The sequence below is a fragment of the Condylura cristata genome, unplaced genomic scaffold (genome assembly GCF_000260355.1).
Source record: "Condylura cristata isolate star-nosed mole 26May11 unplaced genomic scaffold, ConCri1.0 scaffold00028, whole genome shotgun sequence".
NCBI lineage: Eukaryota > Metazoa > Chordata > Mammalia > Eulipotyphla > Talpidae > Condylura > Condylura cristata.
Genome location: NW_004567129.1, coordinates 11602311 through 11625721, shown reverse-complemented (window position 1 = coordinate 11625721; position 23411 = coordinate 11602311). Strand labels below are relative to the sequence as shown.

At 53.8% G+C, this 23411-nt stretch overlaps 2 protein-coding genes across 2 annotated transcripts in view; both read right to left on the bottom strand.

The window, feature by feature from the left end:
* LOC101632979 (chymotrypsinogen B-like) overlaps positions 1-16342 on the bottom strand; it is a 23962-nt gene extending 7620 nt beyond the window's left edge. The window contains exon 1 of the mRNA XM_012730577.1: positions 15960-16342. Within this exon, the coding sequence (XP_012586031.1) occupies positions 15960-15985 (26 nt within the window). The 5' untranslated portion in view covers positions 15986-16342. The remainder of the gene's footprint in view (positions 1-15959) is intronic.
* A 2882-nt stretch (positions 16343-19224) lies between these two features.
* LOC105854162 (chymotrypsinogen B-like) lies at positions 19225-23411 on the bottom strand. The gene is made up of 5 exons (XM_012730466.1): positions 23360-23411; positions 21674-21777; positions 20715-20895; positions 19794-19927; positions 19225-19389 (listed from the first exon to the last, which is right to left on the bottom strand). The coding sequence occupies exons 1-5, from the start codon at positions 23409-23411 to the stop codon at positions 19225-19227; spliced, it is 636 nt and encodes a 211-aa protein (XP_012585920.1).

Genomic DNA, 23411 nt, shown 5'->3' with positions numbered 1-23411 from the left:
AAATAACAAAAATAATGAACAACCATATACCAGAGACTTTTTGCGGGGGTGGAGTGGGGAATGGGGTCAAAAACGGGGTGGGGGGAGGGAAATGCACGGGATTATGGTGATGGCACATGGGTGACTTGGTGATGGGAAACCCGCGGGAATTACAATTGAGATGGAAAAATAAATGTACAAAATGATGTAAAAACAAACTTTTGTAAAAAAAAAAAAATGAGGCCTGTTATCTTGCAACCATCCCAGGCTGGGCAGATTTCCCGTGGGTTCTAGGGACTTAAAGGAGAATTTGGGTACCCTTGGCATCATTTTCACAGGCCTTAGTGGTCAGCAGGGGAAGCAAGCCCTCCCTCCTAGCCCAGGTGTGCACCTTTGTACATGCTCAAACCTCGTGCCAGGTGTCCATTTCAGGCACGCGAGCCCCACTCCCATGTGCCTTCGATCAAGATCGCAGGTGACAGACACAGGGCCAGTGGCATAAACGCCTGGTTCATTTCATTTACCCCGCACCTGCATGGGAGGGGTGTTGCCGCCTCTGCGGTCTGCCAGGGGGAAGGTCCCTGCAGAGAAGGCCCAGCAGGGTCCCAGCACAGCGGCAGAAGCCGGCTGCCCCTACCAGCGGAGTTTGCCCTGGCACCGCCTTCTGCAGCCTGGGAGGCCTGTCCTCTGTGCGGTTGTTCCTGGGTTTGCCTGAATAACCGTCATGGAGAATTTGAAAAGGACCAGCCCTGCCATGGCCTGGGTCTCCAGGCCTTTCCTTTGCTCTGCACCTCTACAGGCTCTGTAGCAGTTTCAAAACTGCCCTGGAAGTCGGCACCTAAGGACTTTTCCTTTCTGTACCTGGTTTAATGACTCTGTGAATGACTTCTGCCCCGCCTGGTGTCCTATGGCCATTTTTGGTAGTGGTGTCTCTTTGTCACTTTGCTACTCTTAACCAGTCACCTGTCCTGACTGCCTGCAGGGCAGTGTCATATCTCTGTGACAAAGAGTACAGCCACAGCCACAGGCGGCCCACAGCACCTCCCCCCCAGAAAACCCCCACCCAGGTCTTCCACACCAGCCTCGGGGGCACAGCTCAGACGGCTGGAAGCAAGTGCAGGCCCCTCTCTAAGGCTTTGCCTTCCGTCTGCACCACATTAGGTCGCCATGGCTGCTGCACCTGCTACATAGGGAGCCTGTCCAGAGAGATCCTGACCCTGAGATAGGTCCACCACCTGACCAGAGCTCTGTCACCACCTTACAACAAGTCTCTGCTGGGGGGGAAACAAACACATTTTGTCTGGCTTCAACCTGCATTTTATTACAAAAGATATCTGAAGACATAAATAGCCACAACACGGCCCAAGGCACCAGCAGATGAGCTGGGGAAACACATTGCAGGAAGAAGAAATCATCCCCCTGGAGCTAGCCCTGACACCCTCTGGGTGTCCAGGCAGGAAAGTTGACTGTGGGCCAGTCCTATTAGTCAGAGTCAGAGATAAGAGTTTCGGGACAGAGCTTAGAGCAGGCCAGCAGGGAGGCAGGACCGAGCCTAAGGGGAGGCTGACCACAGACCACGGTCCAAGGGGATGTTTTGCCAGTTGTGCTCCTGAAAGCAGGATTCCCCAGTGTCCGAGGGACCCGGCCTCAGCCCTATCCCCAGGCAGGCCCCTGAGTGTAGGGACCCTGCACCCCCGTCTCTAAGCCAGCCTCCCTCGCTCTGTTTCCCGCCTGGGGGTTCCCCTTTCTGGAGACTCGCAGCTCCCCGGCCGTGACCAGAGGAGTGTGGGGACCGTCCCTCTCCTCCCGCTGGTCTCCTGTGTCAGTGTGCAGCCTGTGGCCCTGGAGGGCGGGGGAGGAAGCGCCTCCCCCCAACACCCCCCCAGAATCACGGTGGAGAGTGCAGAGCAGCCTGCACCTCGGGGGAGCAGGGGAGGCGCCAGGGCCCTGGGGAAGGGGCCAGGCTGGCAAGACCCCCAGTCCCGGCAGAGGGGCTGATCCCCTTGCAGGGTGCGGGCCTCAGGGAGCCCCAGAGGGTGACAGCCCTCCCCGCTCTGTCCTCCGATACGCCACCGGCTGGGCTGGGCCTGCCCAACATACGCCCACCTGGCACCTGGCCGGGACCTGCTCCGTACGCGTCCTCTGTCCACACAGGCGGGGCCAGGCCTGCTCATTAGCCTCCCTGAGACGCCTCGTCCCAGGCTGTACAGGGCCCTAGGGGCCTAGGGGCTCAGGGCCTGGGGTGCCAGCTGAGCCCCTGCAGCAGAGACACAGAAGCGGCCAGTCCTGGGGCCCCATTCCCCCAGTTCTATCAGCTGTACACCTCCCCTGTGACAGGACCCTGCTAGAGAGTGACCAGGGAGGACCCACCTGAAGGAGGAGGCTTTTCCACCACTAAACCCCACTCATGACTGCAGTGGACCCTAGGAGCTCACTGGTGGCGATGCCCCCACCTCCTCCTGGGAGACGATACCTAGGACAGACACATGCACAGCACACTGACCACGGCACCCCAAAGAGAAGCCTCCACCATTATTTGTCCAGATTAACTTTCACTCATCTATTAATATTTTCAGGCTGGACGCTTCAATTAGGGCAAAGCCCTCTGAGGCCTGGACTGAGGCTGCTCTGTGTGCCGTTGCAGGATGGGCCACTCTAACCTGACTAAGGTGGGCGCCGCTGGCCAGGCCCTGCTCTGGCGGACCCAACCCGCTCTCCAGCCTGTGAGGGCCCCACCATGGCTGGTACCTGAGTCACAGGGCAGGCAGGGAAGCCCTTGCCATGGGCATTAAATGGTCAGCCCAGAGCCTGGCTTCAGCTCATTGTCCAGGCCTGTGCCTCACAGACAGCTGTGGAGAACAGTCACCCCCAGACTCAGGACTAGGTGAGAACAGACCCCCACCTGCCAAATCCTTTTATATTCCAGATCTTAAGGCTTTCGGATAAACTTCTTTGATCCACTTACTTTTCTTCCTGGAATTTTATTCTGTTCCCAAGCTTATATTTTAAATTCACTAAGAAAGAATAAATCCCAAAACTTTAACCACACCTTCAACCCCAATAAAGCAGAGCCTTAAGGGCTCCCAGCTAACCCCTGTGGGTCCCCCCTCAGGCCCTGTGATAAATAAACTGGCTGCGTTTCTGGTTTCCTGAAAACTCTTGCTGGTGGCAACTCCTGACCCTCACAAGAACCTCCAGGGCTGGTCCAGCCACAGCACTGTTCTGATGGGATGTGTGGGGACACAGGGATGGGGCTCCTGGGAGGACCAGGCGAGAACCCCAGCTAAGACTTCCAGAAAACAAGAACCTAGAGAATCTTGTTTTGAAACTAAACAAGAAGCTCTCAGTAAGCTGTAGACAAACAGGAAATCCAAGTGGGAATGAGAAAGCATGTTGAAGGGCTAACCCAGGAAGGATCGATATACATCATTGCTTTGTGGGCAAAAGTATAAAGTCAGTATACCTCTCTAGCTTAGAAAGTTATAAATGAGCAAGGAAACAGTGTGAGAGTAAAGACAGATTTACTGAAGTTTAGAGTAGAAATCCATGAAATGAAAAACTTGAGAAATTTCTTCCAAAGACAACCCAGACTTTGTGTGCTGAGGGTACAGGAAGATGTGGGATTGGGCACACGGATGTAAACTGCTTCTACCGACCTAAAGCCTAACCAAATAGTGCCCTGGCTTCCAGCATGTTCCAAGGCAGTGCTCCTGCTCCTTCCTGCCAGCAGGTTCCAGAGGCCTCAGAGGCTCACCTGGCTGCCCCTCACCTGAGAGAAGCATTAGGGTAACACTGTCCCCTGGTGGCCACAGCGGAACGACACAGCTCTCTCTGGCCCCTGTGTCCACCCACCCAGGGAGGCTGGGCCTCCGCCCCCTGGAGAGGCCACTGCAGTGTCACTCCAGCTCCTGGGCTCTTACATGAGCTGCATCAGAAACGCCCAGAAGCTGCTTTCAAACCGCGCTGGGCCTCGCTTTCACGGTGTGTGAGTAGGTGCAGGGTGAGGGAGATAATTTACCTGGCTAGAAGCTGCTGTTTCTTTAGGGGGGAGGACCCCAGCTTGAGCACCCCTGCCCGGGGCCAGGATCTGCTCTGTGGGATGCTGAGGGGACCAGCTCCTGCCAGGCACCACTGCTCAGCCTGAGGGCTGACGGCGCCCCCAAGGGCGGGAGTGAGACTCTAACTGAAGGCAATTCGGTTGGGTGTGGGAGTAAGAAGGCGGGTGCACGAACTCAATTGTAGGCCACGGGGCCTGGCTCTCATGTGGGGTGCACAGAATGCCAGGCTGTTTATGAGGCACAGAGTACTAGTTTATGACTTTGATTTCCTTGCATTCAGTGCCTGGGGTCCCTGAGAGGTGACTCTATTGTGCCCCAGGGCTGTCAGGGCCCAGGAACCAAGTCTCATTCTGCAGGCCCTGCCCCCTGCTGGTTCTGTGCCCACCTAAGTGTCATCATCCTTCTTTTGGCTCCTGCACAAAGTCCCCTTTCTCCCTCAGGGGCGCCCCCTGCTGCTCTACCTGCTTCTACTAGCCACCAGGTTCTGCTCCAGAATCCTCAATGACCCGTGTCCACTGTCCTGTTCTGCCCTTAGAGCCTCAGCCTCTAGGCCCAGCCTCTCACTTGGTCCTGCCCACCAGCTGGCTTTTCCCCTGTCTCTCTTGGGATGTATATGAATCCCTTTAAAAAATTTATTTATGCATACAGAACTGGGGTACAGGTCAGAGGTGCGGGCAGTGAGAAGCTTCCCCAGAAACAGAGTGGGGAGCGGAACAGGCTGATCAATGAAGTACACTGCTGAGGGGAGCAGTGGATAGGTCAGGAGAGGTCTGCCACGCCATGAGGGTCAGCTCCCTGGCTGGGGATGGAACTCACACTGTGGTGGCTGTGACAGCTTCATAGTGCTGTGCTTTAACCCTTTGTACCACTAGGGAGGGCCCTATGGGTCCAAATAGCATTTATTGGGGATTTAATGCTATTTGGGTTCTAGCATTCACTGGGGGTCCTAAAATGTACCCCCCTGGGTAAGGGGGATGAGTCCAATCTGTGTCCTCACATGGCTCTGTCAGGATGAAGTATGGCCTGTTTGCCATGCCCATCTGCCCAGGCCCTGACTGGGCCTTGCAGCTGCATCTCAATACAGAGTGTCACCTTTAGAGCTTAGCTTCTCTGTGAATAAACTTGTCCTTGCCTCAGTTTCCCCTCTGCCTGGCCTGAAGGAGGCTCTCTGATCTCCACATCAACTTAAATATGAAGGATGCCCAGGCTTGCTCCTCTCTCCCACAGCCTTCACTGCTCAGCGGCAGCCCCCCACTGTCACCACCCTTATCCAGGCTCCCCCCTCCTCAGTTTACAAACTCTGGACACAGAGCACCTAGCAGTGACATCTCTTCCAATCAGACGCCATCCAGTGTCATGTGAGAGTCTCCCACCTTCACTGTGACCTTGTCATGGTGCCTTCTCCCACCCTGAAGGGTCCTCATTACCAGCTGGGGTCCAGAACCCCAGCCAGCGCCTGCTTTCTGGGGTTCAGTCCCTGGGTTCCAGGGCTGCATCTCCAGGCACCGGGAAGCAGTGCCACGTGAACATCAGCAGCAGGAAGCAGAAGCAGAAGCAGGATGTCAGAGCTCCTGGTTCCCACCCCCTGAAGGGAAGGAGGGTACAGGGGGGCGCAGGGGGCACAGGTAGGCAGATGGGCCCCAGTGTGAGCAGATGGGCCTTCAACCCACTGACCAACCAGGGATGTGGCCGCCCAGAGAGGAGGCTGGGCCTTGATCAAGAGAATCTCTTTAGCAAAGACCATTCCAAGGAGGCCTGTCAGCTGAGGATCCTTCTGTTACAGGGTAGCCCAGAGCGGACTGGGCCGCCTGTCTGTGGGGCCTCACCCGAGTGCTCACAACTCAGTTATACTGCAGGTACACACAAAAGGGTCAATAATGGGTTTATTTACAAAAGGGGAAAGGAATAGGAAACAACCCAGGGAAAGAGAGTAACTGGAATACCTTACGGCTAGGCTGACTGAACACACCAAGTCACGCGCTCCAGAGAGCCCTTCCCCGAGCGAGAGCGTGAGAGATACAATCGCACCCTATTTATCCGCCAAATGTCCCAGAATTCCTGCTAGCTCCGCCCTTGGGTCCTCACAGTTCTCTCCCTGGTACTGCTGGGAGTTGTAGTTTCCAATCACTGGAGTAGTGTGTAGGGTTCAGAAAGCTGCAGTAGGGGGTGGAGTCCATACGACTCTGCAGAGTTCCTTTAGGACATCCTTCTCCTTAACACTTCCTTCCTGGATGGTGTGGGGCAGCTGACACAGGGGTGCCTGGACTGGGGTGCAGATGCCGTGATGAGTGACAGGTGATTGGCGTGATGCTCCTCCAAATGAGTTCTGAACAATCTTGTGTGACTGATACAGAGACTTGCTTGAGGAAGAAGTGGGGTCCTCTGAACAGAGAGGTGGGAGCTCACATCCCATCAGACACGGTGCAACTCAGTACAGGGAGGTAAGGCCCCTCAGCAGACCAGGTAAGTTGAAGTGGGAAAGGCCAGGCTGACCTGTTCATTAGCTAAAGTTATGTTGAGACCAAGCTTTCATGCAGACTGGAAGTTCCGGGCAGTCCCTGATAAGTGTTCCCAAGGCCACAAGCCTGACTTGTGTACCCCAGATATTGCTTAGGAAGCTCTTGCTTCTGTGCTCCCTGCTTGCTTTAAAGTGCAAATGCACCACTGGTGAGGCAATAAATATTCTGTTACCTGATGGCTCAGGGCTCAGACTTTGGAAAGCATTCTCCTCTGGGCCAGCAGGCTTAAATAAAGACCTTCCCTCCTCCCTCTGGGCGCTGCCTGGCTCCCTGACAGAATTCTGTATAACAAAGTAGAACTTTCCCTTTAGTGGCCATGTGTGTAACACCAGCCAGGCCCCGGCTTAAATAGGGGCCTTTCATGCATGTACTTTGCAGGTTAAGTCCCAACTGGAAATTTTGAAGTGTGGTTGGAATAACTTTGGCATTTAAACTACTGTTTCATGGTAGTTTTTATGAAATGGAATACAGATCAAGTGTTTAGCATCTGAATTAGGATGTGCTTAAATTAAGGTATACACAGCATTTTAAAAACTTCCTATGCTGGGCCCTCCCTGCTGGCGCAGCGGGTTGGAGCACAGCATTAAGAAGCTCAAGCCCCTTCCGCATGAGTTCGATCCCCGCCTGCCCGGGAGGTGACCACATGGCGTGGCAGACCTCTCCTGACCCGCCCGCTGCTCCCCTCAGCAGTGTACTTCGTAGATCTGCCTGTTCTGCTCCCTGCTCTGTCTCTGGTGAATCCTCTCACCTCCACATCTCTGGCCTGTACCCCAGTTCTGTGTGAATAAATAAAATCTTAAAAAAAACTTCCTATGCATATATCATGTATAATTTTTAAACATTGATAACATGTTGAAATGATGACATGTGACCCTCATGTTAATATATATACATATATATATTAGAGCCTCCCTGGTGGCACATCGGTTTAAGTGCAGCACTATGAAGCTATGCGCAGCCACTGTAGCATGCGTTCGATCCCCAGCCAGGGAGCTGACCTCCATGGCACAACAGACCTCTCCTGTCCCGCCCGCTGCTCCCCTCAGCAGTGTATTCCAGCAGATCTACCTGTTCTGCTCCCCACTCTGTCTCTGGTGAATCTTCTCACCCCCACAACTCTGGCCTGCACCCACCAGTTATTGTATGCATAGATAAATAAATCTTAAAAAATTATATATATGTAATATATAAATATGTATATGTGTGTGTGTGTGTGTGTGTATACACATGAAATTCATCCACAAGTTTCTCCTCACCTTTGTTTAGGGTTTCTGGATCATTTAAAGGCACCTCATTGTCTTCTTCTGGGTCAGAAGTGTTTGGCGGTGGAAGATCAGGCCAGAGAGAGCCATGAAGTAGTTTTCACCTTGGCCACCAGGGGACAGCCATAACCCACCCTGGTTTTCTGACTCTGGGAAGTGGGTTGGTTGGTGACCGGAATGTTGTGGGGAGATCAGGTTGCGGCTGCTGGCGCCAGGGGGAAAAATTCACCAGAGACAGAGTGGAGAATAAAAAAGGGGGGTTATTAAAATACACTGCTAAGAGAAGCAGCAGGTGAAACTGGAGAGGAAGAAGGATTTGGGGTTCTTTGTTGTAGCCTGTTTTCATGGTTTTTTCTTTTTAAGATTTATTTCTTTATGCATACAGAACTGGGGTACAAGCCAGAGGTGCAGGGGTGGTGAGAGGCTTCACCACAGACAGAACAGGCTGGGGAGCAGAACAGGCAGATGGAGGAAGCACATTGCTGAGGGGAGCAGCGGGCGGGTCAGGCGAGGTCTGCCACGCCATGTGGGTCACCTCCGGGCAGGGATTGAACTCTAACTGAAGCAGCTGAAGCCAGCCTGCTGTGCTGCGTCCTAACACTTTGCACCACCAGGGAGGGCCTTTCGTGGGCTTTTCATGATGAGGGGTCGGTTTGTGCCAGTTAAGAAGTCTGGTCCCAGGCATTGATTTTTGACACAGAATGTGTCCTGGCCTTGCTTCCTCATTCACGGTCAAAGTGACCAGATGCCTTATGACTTGGTTCCCACAGCAACCTTACCTGTTTCCTTTCATCAGTTCAAGTCTTCAAACCTTCCTGCTGGCCAGGATTGGGGGCTTAGCTTTGACTTTATGATACTCCAGCACAGAGGTCAAATTAGTTTTGCAAGGAAAGGAAGAGTAACTTTAGCAGGCTTGTGCATGCAATTCCTATTTAATTTGATCACAACTCACATTTGTGGTAGGTGAACAGCAGTGTTTACTTTTTAAAAGACTTATTAATTTATGCATACAAGAGCTAGGATGTAGGCCAGACATGAGGGGGTGAGAAGATTCACCAGAAACAGAGTGGGGAGCAGAACACGTGGATCTAATGAAACACACCGCTGAGGGAACATCAGGGAGAGAGGAGAGGTCTGCTGTACCATGTGGGTCACCTCCCTGGCCAGGGATCAAACTCGTGCTGCAGTGGCTGGTGACAGCTTGATAGTGCACCACTAATTATGTTTATGTCCTTTTTCTGTCTATCTTTCTTCCCCTGTTGCCCTGACCAGTCATTTTCTCATTTCTCTACCTCCTTCACATGTTCATTCTCCACATCATCTTTACACACAAATTAAACTCCAGATGTATCAAAGATTTAGATATAAAATGTGCAATCATAAGATACATTGAAGGTAACATTGACATATATCATGATATAAACAATAATGATATTTTTGATGACTCAAACCCTATGACTAAATTATTTATTAAGTCCTTCTTGGCTCTCCCCACCGGAAAGATCTAGAAACAATGACCAGTACACCTATCATGAACAACCCCTCCATCTAGACTGTGAACTTGAAATTCTTCCTGTACTCAAAGAACCTAGAGGATGTTAGAGAAATAGCTGATTCAGGGTCTGGGCATCTTATCAAACCAGACAGCAAGGAAACTATGGAAGCACAAGTGTCCTGTCAGAAAGCTCAGTGCCAAGATGGATAACTCCCCACTGGCCACAGGGGCAGAATTTCAGCATCATGAAGGATAATATTGCTAAAGGATGGAGACTTTTATTTCAATCCACCAGTTTATACGGACTGTAAAAATCTGAACCAAAATTAATTCAGTCACTTTGGAGGGTTCCCTGGATATTGCCTCCAACCCTAGTCTCTTATCCAAGAATTCTTGGTAGATCAGGCAAAGCCTGATGTACCTGGACAATCTTCGGGACCTGGACATTCTTCTTTGAGCTCAGGTGAAACTGCCCAGTCACAACCAGGTGAGTTGTCTTAGGGGAAGCAGGTCAGATGGAAATGGACTGGGACATATCAAGGAAGCAGAAAACAGAAGACAAAATTTTCCAGAACAAAGAGGACATGCAGGGCCTTAGCATGTGCAGGATGCATCTCCTGGGTCAGGACAAGGATCCCCAGCAGCCCCAGGGGTGTGAGAACTTGGCCACAGGAAGAGAGGGGGGCAGGGCCAGCCCCTCCCACAGCTGGAACCCCCAAGGTCCCCAGGCAGCACCTGCCCCTTCCCTGGGGACAGTGACAAGGCCCCGCCACACCCTTAAGCTGGAGACTCCAAACATGTCCTCCTCATCTTTCTCTTAAGAACAGAAACCCCCCAGCAGGAGCTGTGAGCGGCGCCCCCTGCAGGCGCGTCCTAGCAATGCAGGGGGGCTGGTCCCTGTGCAGGGAGGGACCTGAGGTCTCACCCCAGTGGGAACAGAGCTGTGACAACACAGGGAGGGGTACAGGGAGGGGCTCCCCCACGGAGCCCGCTGTTCTGGGTGAGCCCCAGGGGTGAGTGTGTGAAGCCTGCACAGAGTGACAGGCAGGGATTCAGCAGAGGCCCCTTCCCGGGGGAGGCGAGGGCCCAGGGGGCTGCTGAGCCTGGTGCATGTGTCAGATTCCTGAAGCAAATCAGCTGGGGTCACTTAGCAAAATTAACATTCGCTAAATTTCAAGGGAAAATACATGGAAATTGTGTTATTTGTGTTTTAGTAATAGAAAACAACCCCCTTAACAAGTGCTGGCACTACACAGGATTCCTGGGTGGAGACCATGCAGGTGTCTCTGGGCCACACCTACTGTGCCCACCGCAACTCCCTGAGTCACCCTTGGGGCCTCTGTCCTCAGTGGGGAAAAATGACTCTTCTCCGTGCCTGGCACAGACCTCAGAAAACCCAGAAGCGCCATTCATGTGTCTGCAAATTCAGGCTAACTGCACAGGCTTGGGGGCCGAGGGCCAGGACTGTTCTGCTCAGCGCTCTCTCTGGTATACCCCGCTCCCTAGAGCCCCCTCATCCCAACAGAAACCCTCTAGTCTAGTGTGATGGGGTCTGGCTATAAAGCAAATGGGGGTGTCCCGATCTCCTCCCTAGCCTTCTCCTCGACCTCTTTCGTACACTGGACCTGGACATTCATCAAAGATTCTTTCCTTCATGATAAGCAGAAGAGAGGCCAGAATGAGAGGTGCTGAGAGTGGGAGGGGTGGTGCTGTCTGCCTGTCCCTTACTCGCACTGGCCTGGCTGTCCCCGGACCCTCACACTCACCAAAGGCAGCCCCAGTGGGGGCAATGCAGGAGAGAAGCAGGGGAAGACCATGCTGCTGAAGTTGGGGGGCAGACTGCTGGTTTTAGGGGCCCTTTTACATTGCCTGGGAGCCCTCGTCCCACTCAGGGACACAGAAAGCTCAGGCCTGATGTCAAGACAAGGAGGACAGGCCAGGGGGCCAGGAGTAGAGATGAGCCTGGGAGGCACCTGCCCTCATGGGGCTCAGGACCTCAGCCTCAGGGCAGGAGCCTGACCTGAGAGCCCCCTCCTCTTGATCCAGGAGCCTGACCTGAGAGCCCCCTCCCCATGGTCAGTCCTGCCCTACACAGGCCCAGCCCAGATCACCCAGCACCAGGGAAAAGGGTAGCTCCTGGCTCTCTGTCACCCATCCACTTTGCCAACCCCTGGGGGAAGCTCCCGGCTGTGGGCCCCGCAGGCCCGGCACCATCATGGGGGCGGCAGGTGCTCACAAAGACTCATCTAAGGGACCCTCACCCAGGGCACCCAGAGTCAGCACCCAGGACTCAACTTCAACACAGACACCAGAGCCCAAGGCCTTTTGCTGTGTCTAGTTTTGCTCAGGGAAACTCCCTGAGGTAAGAGAAACTGATAAGGCTCAGCCCCCTTTGGGCTAGCAGGGCTCAGACACAGACTCAATCACACAGGGCCTGGAGGGTTGCCACATTCTCAACCAAGTTCCTTTCATTGTAAAAATTCACATTTTAGAAAGTAGCCATTATTTAAAGTTTTAGTGGCTTTAGATACTCATTATATAATGGTACATTGAAGGCCCTCCCTGGTGGCCCAGTGGGTAAAAGCACAGCACTAAGAAGCCAAAGCCACTTCAGTGTGAGTTCCATCCCCAGTCTCGGAGGAGACCACGTGGCACGGCAGACCCCTCCTGACCCACCTGCTGCTCCCCTCAGCAGTGTGCTTTGTCAGTCTGCCTGTTCTGCTCCCCACTCTGTCTCTGCTGAATCCTCTCACTGCCCCTGCACCTCTGGCCTGCACCACAGTTCTGTGTGCATAAATAAATAAATACATCTTTTAAAAAAAATATGGTACATTGCGGATACATTGAGAACACAGACAGCTCGGGGCTGATTTCAGGCCAAGGAGGACAGGCCAGGGGGTCAGGAGTAGGGATGTGCCTGGGAGGCCCTTGCCCTCGTGGGGCCTCAGGACCTCAGCCTCCAGGGTAGGACCCTCTCTATTCAAGACACCCCTGTGAACAGAGCACTCCTGCCCCCATGATCCAGACTAGTGAGAAACACTAAGGAAGAACATCACATGACAGGCCCCCAAAGCAGGAGGGGCTGCTGCAGACGGTGTCGGGGCTCCCAGGTGAGAAGACCCCAGGTGAGAACTGAGTGTTCTCCAAGGCCTTGGCCTGTGCTCCCCTGGGAGAAGTAGGTCAGGGTGAGCAGGCGGCTCCCGGGCTCAGGACAGTCACCCCGGAGGAGCTCCTGGGTGGGGCATGTTGAGATTGGGGAGACTGGGGTCCAGGCCTGTCCCCTTATGCTCTCAGTTGGAGTCCATGTGTCTATATACCACAGCCTCCTAGTCCACTTATGCGTGTTAGAACTCAGTTGTTTCTCTATGTGGTTATTGTAATCAGTGCCATAATCAATATGGGAGTGAATGTGCGTATCATATAGTTTTAAAAATAACACTTTTCTCCTATTATGAACTTGATACAGGTTCATTACAGGCAATTGATAAAATACTGAAAAAAATTAATGTTAAATACTACATCCCCTACCAATGTGATCTGTCCTGAAATGCCAACTCCTACTTACAACTATAAATATTTTCTAAATCTGGGCCCTCCCTGGTGGTGCAACTGGTTAAGGTGCAGCACTATAAGCTGGCTGCAGCCGCCTCAATGCCAGTTTGATCCCCGCTCCGGAGGTGACCCCCATGGCACAGCACAGCTCTCCTGACCCACCCGCTGCTCCCCTCAGCAGTGTACTTCATTGATCTGCGTGTTCTGCTCCCCACTCTGTCTCTGGTGAATCTTCTCACTGCCCCTGCACTTCTGGCCTGTACCCCAGTTCTGTATGCATAAAGAAATCTTAAAAAAATATATTTTCTATATCTAGAAAATATTTTGCCTTTGTTTGCCTTTGTTTTGAATTTGTATTTTTAGACAAATTGAGGTTGTAATATATTTGTCTATTATTTTGTTTCTCTCTTGACATTATACTTTGAGTATCTTCCCAGCTCTGGGAAGTCAGCCCTGCCCTGGCCGCCCAGAGGCTGGGAGTGACTGATCCTTGGGGTGCCTTCCTCATGAGAGAGCCCCATGAACTTGGGGAGCCCCTCTCACCTAGTCAGCACAGTCCCCAGCTCCTGCTCGGGGGCCAGAGGCCAGCGCTGGTCATTGAGGAGGGACAGGGTCATGGACAGGGGTGTCTGGCCTAAGTGACTGTGCCCGGGGCGGGGTAGCTGCTGTGGACAGGCCGAGGGGAGCTGGAGGCCCCAGGGAGGACGGGCAGAGCAGCAGCTGGAATGTGCTTCAGGCCCTCTGGGGCTGTTTCCACAGAGGCACAGGCCTGGCCATGCCTCCGTCTGCCCTCTGCCATCTGGCTGGAGCCCAGATAGGATCATGTGTTTTGACTGCCTGGATGCATGCGGAACAGCCATTATGTGTGTGTGGGTGCAGTGGGCAGAGCCAGGAGGGGCGCCAAGGCTACCTGGGGTGCAGCCCCCGGCCCCCACCTTGAATCTGTCCTGGGAAGCAGAGCTCCCCCTCCTTGAGGCCTCGGGCGGGTGGAGCTGGGCCTCCTGGCCTGGGCTGAGCGGCCCTCAGGTCACTGCTGCCTGGGGAAGGCTCAGAGAGCTGCTGCAGCAGAGGGCGGGTCACAGTGGGGGATATTTTTAAAGTTTTGATGCCTAGTTTAGATTTTTTTGACCACTTATTAATGGTACTACAAATACCACATCATCTCATCAGTGGAAACAAGGTACCAGACAACTTTTTGGTCAATGCCAGTTGTTGAAACTGTTTTTAGTAGCTAAATTTAGTGTTTTTAAAATCTACCAGAATAAATTTTATCAAACGTTAACAAAAATGTTTGCCTTTGTTTTGAATTTGTGTTTTCTGTTATATAGTCATTCTTTTCATACTTAAGAAGTATAAATTATCTCATCTCTCAGATATTGTTGTTCTGTTTTCAAACTGCTAGAGATGAACAGTCATCTATATTTCCCTTGTTCATGTGGAATTAATTGTGAGAACGTTAGCACAAGTAATTGTTCTAGAATAAAACCAGGTAGCACCTGCTTTATTTACAATTGGAAAGACATGGAATCAACCCAGATGCCCAATAGTACATGACTGGATTAAAAAGATGTGGTACATATACACAATGGAATATTACTCGGCAATCAAAAAAGATAAACACATGTCTTTCGCAGCAACTTGGATGGAGCTGGAAAAGATCATGCTTAGTGAGATAAGCCAGAAAGAAAAAGAAAAATACCTGATGGTTTCACTCATAGTAGGAGTATAAAGGACCACGGGAGAAAATAATAATATTAATGAACAACTATGTACCAGAGACATTTTACAGGGGTGGGGTGAGGAATGGGATCAAAAATGGGGGGGAGGTGGTGAAGTGCACTGGACTATGGTGATGGCACACGGGTGATTTGGTGACAGGAAACCCACGGGGATTACAACTGAGATGGAAAAAGGCACAAAATGATGTAAAAATAAACTATGATGTTATTTTAAAAAAATCAGGTAGCACCATTGCTTTGACAGTGTTTCTCCCAAAGGTTTGCTGGCCTTTGATTTGTCAATCACTTGTTTCAGAGTTATCTCTCCTCAGCCGGTGGGACCTGCGCTCACAGACAACAGGCTCCTGGGGAACTGTGTTACAACACACAGCCCCCCTCTTTGAGTCAGCCTGTGCCGGGTAAATTGATGGGGTTTTTCCGCCCGCTGGCTATCAGCATCAGTGACCGATACCCTCGGTTACACGTGTGTCTGATGGCAGCCAGGGAGTGGGGCGTGGGCTATACGTGAGCACCCGGCTGAGGGGCCTCACAGGGGCGCCGGCAGAAGCAGAGACGGTGAGAGAATACTCGGGGAGCCCAGGAAGAGTGAAGATTTGCAGGGGCCCTGGAGGCCTCCAGCCTCCTGCCTCCCCCTCCTTGGGTCCCCTCTCTGCTATGTGTCACACTACAGACTATAAAAATCTCTGTAAAGCCACTGAGAGCTCCAGGCCCCCTCTGTTACCTGCCAGCCTAGAACACCTGCTCTGTGCCTGGCTGGTGCCACAGGCTGATGCGCACACTGCAGGGGACACAGCAGCTCTCGGCCTGCAGCTTTGGGCCCTGTTCCCAGATGATTGGGTTTTCCTACGGAGACACATTAGAGGCTCCCAATTCCCGGCAGGGAAATTTTGAAATAATGACTTTGTCTTTTCTCCTTTCCCCATTCCCAACAGCCATCACGCCATTTGTATTTCCCTTAATCAGTTACTGTTCCAGGTGGCCTGAAGCAAGGATGCTGGGCTTGCTGTGAAAGTGCCTCCCTCAAAGGCTGTGGAGGCCCCTGGTATGGGGCTGCAGGGAGGGGCCAGACACAGTGAGGGCCCTGGAGGCGCAGGGACCAGGCCACAGCCTGCATCTGCTCCTGTGTGTTGATATCTGGCATTTGCTTTTGGCACCAGCCTGTCCCAGCCAACCTGGAGGTGAGCGCCCGCATGGAACAAGGGTCTCTGTGACAAAGAGCACAGCACTGCCCCTGCCCCCCTCAGCCTCCAGACACCAGCGTCTCATCAGACTCCGCATCGGGCGCCCACTGGTGAATTCTCCCTCAACCAGAAGGCCCCCAGAGCCAGGGGGAGTCTCCCCACCTTCACGCTCACCTTGTGATGGTGCCTCCTCCACTCATGGCGAAGGGTCTTGAATGGTAGCGGCAGCCAAGGTCCAACTCCAGAATCCCGTCTAGCTCCTGCTTTCTGGGGCCCAGTCTCTGGGGCCGGAGGCCTCAGCTCCCAGGCCCAGGAAAAGGCCTCCACGTGGACCAGCAGCAGGGAGTGTGTGGGGGGTGAGCTCTGGCTCTCATCCCCTGAAGGGAAGGAGCACTGGGGTGCAGGCAGGCCCTGGGCTCCAGGCTCAGCTCTGGTGAGCAGATGGGTCTTTAACCCACTGATCAATCAGGGGTGTGGCTGCCCAGAGAGGAGGGGCACCCTTAGACCAGGGGATTCTCTTCAGCTGAGGTTATTGCGGAGAGGCCTGTCAGCTGAGTGCTGTCTCTGCCCACACCCCTGCAGCCGGGGTGTTCCCCATCCTGGAGAGGGGAAGGATCGCAACTTTCACCAATATTAGGAACTTACAAGGGGGCTGCTCCCAAGTTGTGGTCCTCATTGGTTCTGGAACCCTCAGGTAGAGCAACGAGGCAAGAAAAGGAAAGGAAATCATCTGCACTGGGAAAGAGGAAGCAAAAACCATGTCCTTTGGCAGAATCAAGGACACCTGAATAGAGAAATGCTGTGAGTCAGCGAGAAGCTACTCAGGCGAAGGAACAAAGCCAGGGCAGCTGCAGGCACATTAGCAACAAGCAAAGACCCCTGGGGTTTCAATATACTGAGACCAGTACGCACAATGAGGAAAGCCTCTCCAGTTACTGTGGCAGCCATGTGAGTGCAGCCGCCAGGGATAATAGAACTAGGAAAGACAGTGGGAAAACCAGAAACACTCAGGGAAGCATGAAGGAAGTTGTTGAAGCTTTTTGATCAAGAGCAGAGGGTAACAGCTTCTGGTGTCAGTGTGCAGAAATGAATAAGGAGCATTTTGGATGGGTGACAGTAAACTTGTCAGAGGGCTACTTGACCAACCCAAATGACCCCAAACAGAAGACTAGGTTAAAAAGATGTGACACAGGGCCCTCCCTGGTGGCGCAGCAGGTTAAAAATCTAAAAATCACTTCTGCATGAGTTTGATCCCCGCCTGCCCCAGAGGTGACCACATGGCGTGGCAGACCTCTCCTGACCCACCCGCTGCTCCCCTCAGCAGTGTACTTCGTCGATCTGCCTGTTCTGCTCCCCACTCTATTTTGAATCCTCTCAATGCCTGTACCCCAGCTCTGTATGCATGAATAAATAAATCTTTAAAAAAAAAAAAGATGTGACACGTATACACAATGGAATATTACTCAGCAATCAAAAAAAGATAAACTCATGCCTTTTGTAGCAATATGGATGGAGCTGGAAGGATCATGCTTAGTGAAATAAGCCAGAAAGAAAAAGAAAAATACCGGATGATTTCACTCATAGCAGGAGCGTAAAGGATCAAAAAGAGAGAGAGAGAGAGACAAAGGTAGTAGAGCAAAAACAATGAACAACTATAAACCAGAGACATTTTATTGGGGTGGAAGGGGGAAAGGGATTGGAACTGGGGTGGGAAGATTGCACAGGACTGTGGTGATGGCATACGGGTGAATGGGTGGTAGGAAGCCCGTGGGGATTACAACTGAGATGGGAAAATGTACAAAATGAAGAATGATCTAATATATAATAATAATAATAATAAATAATAATAATAAAGAACTAATGCTCTCCTGCTGCTTTGGAAGCAATTGGAACAATACAGAGCAGATTCGCATGCTGGCCCCTCATGGTGTTATGAAATTCATGAGGCATTCCATGCTTTTAATGGTGCTTAATAAAAATCAATGGCATTAAGAGAAAGCATTTATTATTAGGAACCAGACATCAAGTTCTGTGCTGCTCACAGGGTGAAACACGGCTTGACACCTTCGGTGCAGGAACCCACCTGCAACAGCTAAAGGTAATGAACAGTGGCCTCAGGTGGTGCTGCCCGAGCTCTGAAAACAGGAGAGACCAGGAGGGACAGTGGTGTCAGCGTGTGGAGCTGGAGGGAGCAGTTCCCAGCTCCTGCGCTCAGAGCGCGTGTGCACCACCCTGATGCAAGCAGGCAGGGAGGAGACGGTGGGTGGTCAGGGCGGGGTGCCGCATACACAGGCAGGCTCACTGCGGATTTGGGGAGAGGGATAAAGAGAGTCCCAGAGTCCTGAGTGGGTTTATCAGGTGTCAGTGCTCGCAGGGAACCGGCACACAGGCACACAGGCGGGAAGCCTGGCCCGCAGGGAGGCTGGCGCAGGCCGGCAGTGGGGGCTGAGGCCGCCTCCCGCGAACCTCTACGTCCTTTCCCTGGCCCCTCTCTGCCGTCCCACCCTGCACTGTCTCTGGTCTCGCTGGTCTCGCCTCTTCTCACTCCCCCAGCTCTGGTGCTTTTTTTTTTTTTTTTTAAAGATTTTATTTATTTGTACATACAGAACTGGGGTACAGGCCAGAGGCTCTGGGGTGGCGAGAGGCTTCCCCAGAGACAGAGCGGGGAGCAGAACAGGCAGATTGACGAAGTACACTGCTGAGGGGAGCAGCAGGCAGGTCAGGAGAGGTCTGCTGCGCCATGTGGTCACCTCTGGGGCAGGCGGGAATCGAACTCATGCAGAAGTGGCTTTAGCTTCTCAGTGCTGTGCTTTAACCTGCTGCGCCACCAGGGAGGGCCCAGCTCTGGTGCTTTTATCCCACATCTTGGTCAGCTGTGTGCACGTACGCATGCCCGCCCCAGGTGTGCACCGTCAGGCATGCCTGCCCCGTGCCCACGCGCCCAGCACGTGCAGACGCCATCAAGGCCGCAGCTGATGGCCACAGAGGCTAGTGGAGTAAAAAACCTGATTAAATATTTGACCCTGCAGGTATGCAGGGGCGTAAGGCTGGAGCACGGGGAGAGGGACAGACCTGCCTGGGTGCCTCTTGGTCTCGGGCCCACCTTGCTGGGAGGAGGACTCATGGCCTGGCCTGGAGCACTCCTGCATTCCACAAAGTCCCTTGGGTCATCCCATCTTCCAAAGAGGTAGAAACCAGGCTGAGAAATGAGGCTGCAGCAGGTGTCCTGGACTGTTCCCAGAACCCTGAGCAGGGAGGCCCAGACCCAAAGGCCTCAGCTCCTGACAAACAGGGGCTCTGGGCTCTGAGCTGGAAAGGGAGGGGCACGCCGCCTCCTGGTGGGGGGCAGGGGCACTGCAGTCACCTCCCCAGTCAGACACAAGCAGTCAGGGCTCTGTGCAGGGGCTTTATTGGGGGTAAAGGGAGCTGCAGTGGAGCATCAGGACTCGTTTCTCATGGTCTTCTTAATCCAGGGCAGGAGAGAAGTGATACGGGGGCTGAAGAATGGCTTGTAGCTGGAGTTAGCTTTGCTGATCTGGGACATTAAACCCACTAGGGTCCAGGTGTTATTACTCAAGCACACCAGGGGGTTGCCAGAGTCACCCTGTGGAGGAGAAAGGTCCCTTTGTGACCCTGATAGAGGTGCCAGGACACTTGTGTGCGCTGATCTGGCTGCATCTAGGTGTGCTGCGTCATCACAGGTGGGCTCAGTGGTGAGCACCAGAAACATCCACCTAGTCCAGAGTCACCTCGGCTCCATCACCTGCTCCGGCAGGCACGGGGCTGGGGGTGCCAGCCAGCTGAGCCACAGACCCATAGTCACGTGAGAGAGACCCCTCTGGGAGGGTGACCACCCCCCCTCCCCCGACATTCCCCATGGGCAGTTAGGGGGTCCTGTTTCCCTGGACACTGGGCAAGGGCTGGTAGTGAGGGGCTCATGGGGCAGAGTGGCCCTTGCAGCCCAGGAGAGAGGACACAGCAAGGGGCTGGGGCAGAGTCAGGCCGTACCTTGGTCATGGTGACACCCAGAGATCCGGCACAGAGAACGTTTTTCGGCACAGTTGTGCCCCAGTATCGCATGCATTGTTGGTTGTCCATGAGGGTCATGTAGGACTGCTGCAGCCTCTGAGGTACACTTGTGACTGCAGGGACACAGGAACCTGAGCTGCTCAGAGCCCTCAGCCCCCTGGCTCCCCCTGGGTGGAGATGGCAACGCTCTGGTGCTGCCACACTGGACTGTCCACCTGCTTCAGCATCAGCAAGTGCTGGGTCACAAGTCAGCACGCCCTGTAGACCTTGGAGTGTCTGCGGACACAGGCCCTGCAATTCCACTCCAGGGGCTGACCCTTCTCCAAGCACAGGAGAGGCCACAGGCCCTGCCTGGCCAACCGGTGTGGCCTGGGTCCTGCCAGCCGGGCAGGGGCTTAAGGGCAGGTTTTCCCTTTGGGAAGGAGGCTGACATCCTTTTCACTGCAGACCCGCTCGGGGGATGAGGGGCACTCCTTACCCCTTCCTGGCAGCCACTGTCCTGTGGCAGGACAGCCAGTAGCCCTGGCCTGAGCAGATGGACTCAGGAGGCTGGAGGAGACCAGGCCGTGCTGTGCTGGGCCATGTAGTCCCTAAGTCTCCCAAACCCGTCAGGGCCCAGAAACCACCTTGGGCCCCTGAGTCCCAGCCACATCTGACAGGCGCCTGCTCCCCTGTTCACACAAGATTCGGGGAGTGTGCACCCAGGTGGGCTGCTTGCAGGGGTGAGTGGGTGGGGCCACTGGGGCTGAGCTGTGTCTTCAGAAATTGTTCGTGGACATCGCTAGCCTCAGGCTCTAAATGGCTGCCTGGGATTCGCTGAGCGGCACATATTGGAGATCACCGCTGCGGAGTCAGCCCGACTCCAGACCTGCTGCTGGGTGTAAGGTCACGGCCACTCACCATTGTAGCGCGTAGAGCCCCAGCCACTGGTGAGGCACAGCGTGTTGACGGGGAAGAGCTCCCTGTTTTGGGGCAGGCACACGGTGGCCTTATCCTTAGAGAGGCGAACCGGTGTGACCAGTTTCACAAGGGTGATGTCCTTGGACACACTTCTTCTGTGAAATTTGGGGTGGTTGAAAACCTGTGGGTGATTTGAAAGAAGGAAGTGAGAGGGTGGGATTCAACAGGGACCAGAAGGCTTTGGAGACAGATGCTCTCCTTGGCCACGGAGGTCTCATTCAGGGGAACCCAGAAGCAGAATCTGAGGCCAGTGTGCTGAGCTCCCCAGCTCTCAAGCTGAAGGTTCATGTCCCTTTCCCCCTGTCCTAGGCCCTCAGCCAGTCCGGGCCTGTTCAGTCCCACCAGAGTGCACACTCCTCCGAATCCTGTGGGCGCAGGGAGCACCTGTCAGATGTGGCTGGGACTCAGGGGCTCAAGGTGGCTTCTGGGCCCTGACAGACCTGGAAGAGTTGGGGACTCTATGGCCCCGGGGCGGCTCTGCCTGGTCTCCAGACTCCTGAGTCCTTCTGCCCAGGACTTACCTGTGCACAGGTAAGTCTCGCTTACCTTGGCAATCCTGCTAATTTCATTATCTACTGAGCGTCGAACAACTATTCCAGTTCCAGCCAGGTGATCATTCCTAGGGAGCAGGTGAGTGAGGAAAGGGAATGAGCCCACTGCCCCCCACCCCACCCTGTCCCTTGAGGGGTCTCACGTGATATTGCAGTGGGCGGCGGAGATCACCCAGACAGGTGAGATGAGTGCACCATTGCATATCAGATTGCCTCTTACGTCCTGGAGGAAGAGGGGAGGTCACGCAGGCTGGACACCAGCCAGCATTTGGGCTGCAGTCCGTGCTCTGTGCTCCTTTTGGTATTTTGCCCCGTGTGACCCCCACTGGCATGCACACTCCCACTCACTATCACAGTCACATGCCAGGGACAGGATCCAGGGAGAGATTCCAGCCCATTGATGATCCTGGCGTTGCTGCTCCTTGCAGGGTGAATGGCAGGAACCCCGCAACCTGAGGGCACAAGAGGACAGTCATTAAGCTGAGGCCCCATACGCTGGACCTGGTTTCCACCTTGGCTTGCCAGTCCCCCACGGCCATGTGGCCCACACAGAAAACGTCCCTGGAATCCTAATCTCTAGGCTGGAGGTGATCTCCCACATCCTGCTGTAACTAGGCACCCTTCCGTGGACATGGGAGTAGGACATGGGTCTATCCCGCCCTGCTGCCCAGAGGGTCTTAAAGAGGCTGAGAGAGCAGGCCTCCCTGCCTCCTCTTCCTTGATGGAGACCTCAGCCCCTGTCTCTCCCAGCTCATTTTCCTAGTAACGGGGGAGGTGGGTGGTGGCAAACACTGCCGCCCTCCCAGGTGATGCTCCCTGGAGAGTGTGTTGGGGCAAAATGTGGAATTACAATCAGAGAAGGGGATCCTGCCCTGACCCTTTCCAGACCGCGCCAGGATTCACTGACATTTGGGATTCTCCATTCTGGAGCATTCAGGAAGTATTCATTGCTTTACATCGAAGATTATCAATTAATTAATAAAACAGGAGTTTGATTCCGCCATAAAAAGATTGGAAGAAGGAGGAAACAAGGACGAGATTGTCCAGATCGAGGAGGACACACTGGCCTTTGGCACATCAGGACGTGTCTGCTGGGTCAGGACACGGGATCCCCAGCAGCCCCAGGGGAGTGAGAACTCGGCCACAGGAAGGGGGGGGGCAGGGCCAGCCCCTCCCACAGACAGGCACCCCCAGGCCTTGCTCCAGGCAGCACCTGCCCCTGGGGAACAAGGCCCAGTCGCTCCCTCAGGCTGGAGACTCCAAACATGTCCTCCTCATCTTAAAAGAACAGAAAACCCCCAGCAGGCGCTGTGAGCGGCGCCCCCTGCAGGCGCTTCACAGCAGTGCAGGTTGCTGGTCCCTGTTCAGGGAGGGAATTGAGGTCTCACCCCAGTGGGGACAGCAGCTGTGACAGGCACAGGGAGGGGATACAGGGAGGGGCTCCCCCACGGAGCCCGCTGTTCTGGGTGAGCCCCAGGGGTGAGTGTGTGAAGCCTGCACAGAGTGACAGGTGGGGACTCAGCAGAGGCCCCTTCCTGGGAGAGCGGGGAGAACAGGGCGGTGCTGCGCCTAGTTGGGTGTCAGAGAGATCCCTGAAGCAAATAGCTCATTTAGCAGGATAAATACATAGGTTTTGCATTATTTTTACTCTTAATTTTTTTAGTAGGAGACATACCACTTAGCACTTATACTGAATAGATCTCCAGTGGAGACATGGGGGGGTTTCCGCAGCCCACCCTTCCTGTGCCACAGCCACACACCTGTCTATGGTGGATTGGCCTTCCTAGGGCCCAAGTAGTTCTTTTCCATACCTGGCATAAGGTGTGAGGACTCAGAAAACCACACAGGCCCCCTCTCCTCCCTGTCTGGGCTTGAGGCCGGGGTGCAGGCCAGGGATTCGGACTCCACTTACACTAGCCCCTGGGCCTCATCTGGGAAGCATGCACTGTAAGGACCTGGTGGCGAGGCCGTTGGGGCTCAGGGCCTTTCTTCTAGAATCTTTCATGTGTGAGCATCCCCAGGTCACAAACTCACCACAGACAGCCTCAAAGAGGGCGAAGCAGGAGAGGAGCCAGAAGAGGGCCAT

What these genes read in the sequence shown, in the direction of transcription:
- LOC105854162 (XM_012730466.1), bottom strand. Translation starts at nt 23,411, where the DNA reads ATGGCCCTCTTCTGGCTCCTCTCCTGCTTCGCCCTCTTTGAGGCTGTC. An exon ending in CCTCTTTGAGGCTGTCTGTG is followed by an intron (nt 21,778 to 23,359) that starts GTGAGTTTGTGA and finishes TTGTGCCCTCAG; the next exon opens with GTTGCGGGGTTCCTGCCATT. An exon ending in CCTGGCATGTGACTGTGATA is followed by an intron (nt 20,896 to 21,673) that starts GTGAGTGGGAGT and finishes AATCACCCACAG; the next exon opens with GTTTTCAACCACCCCAAATT.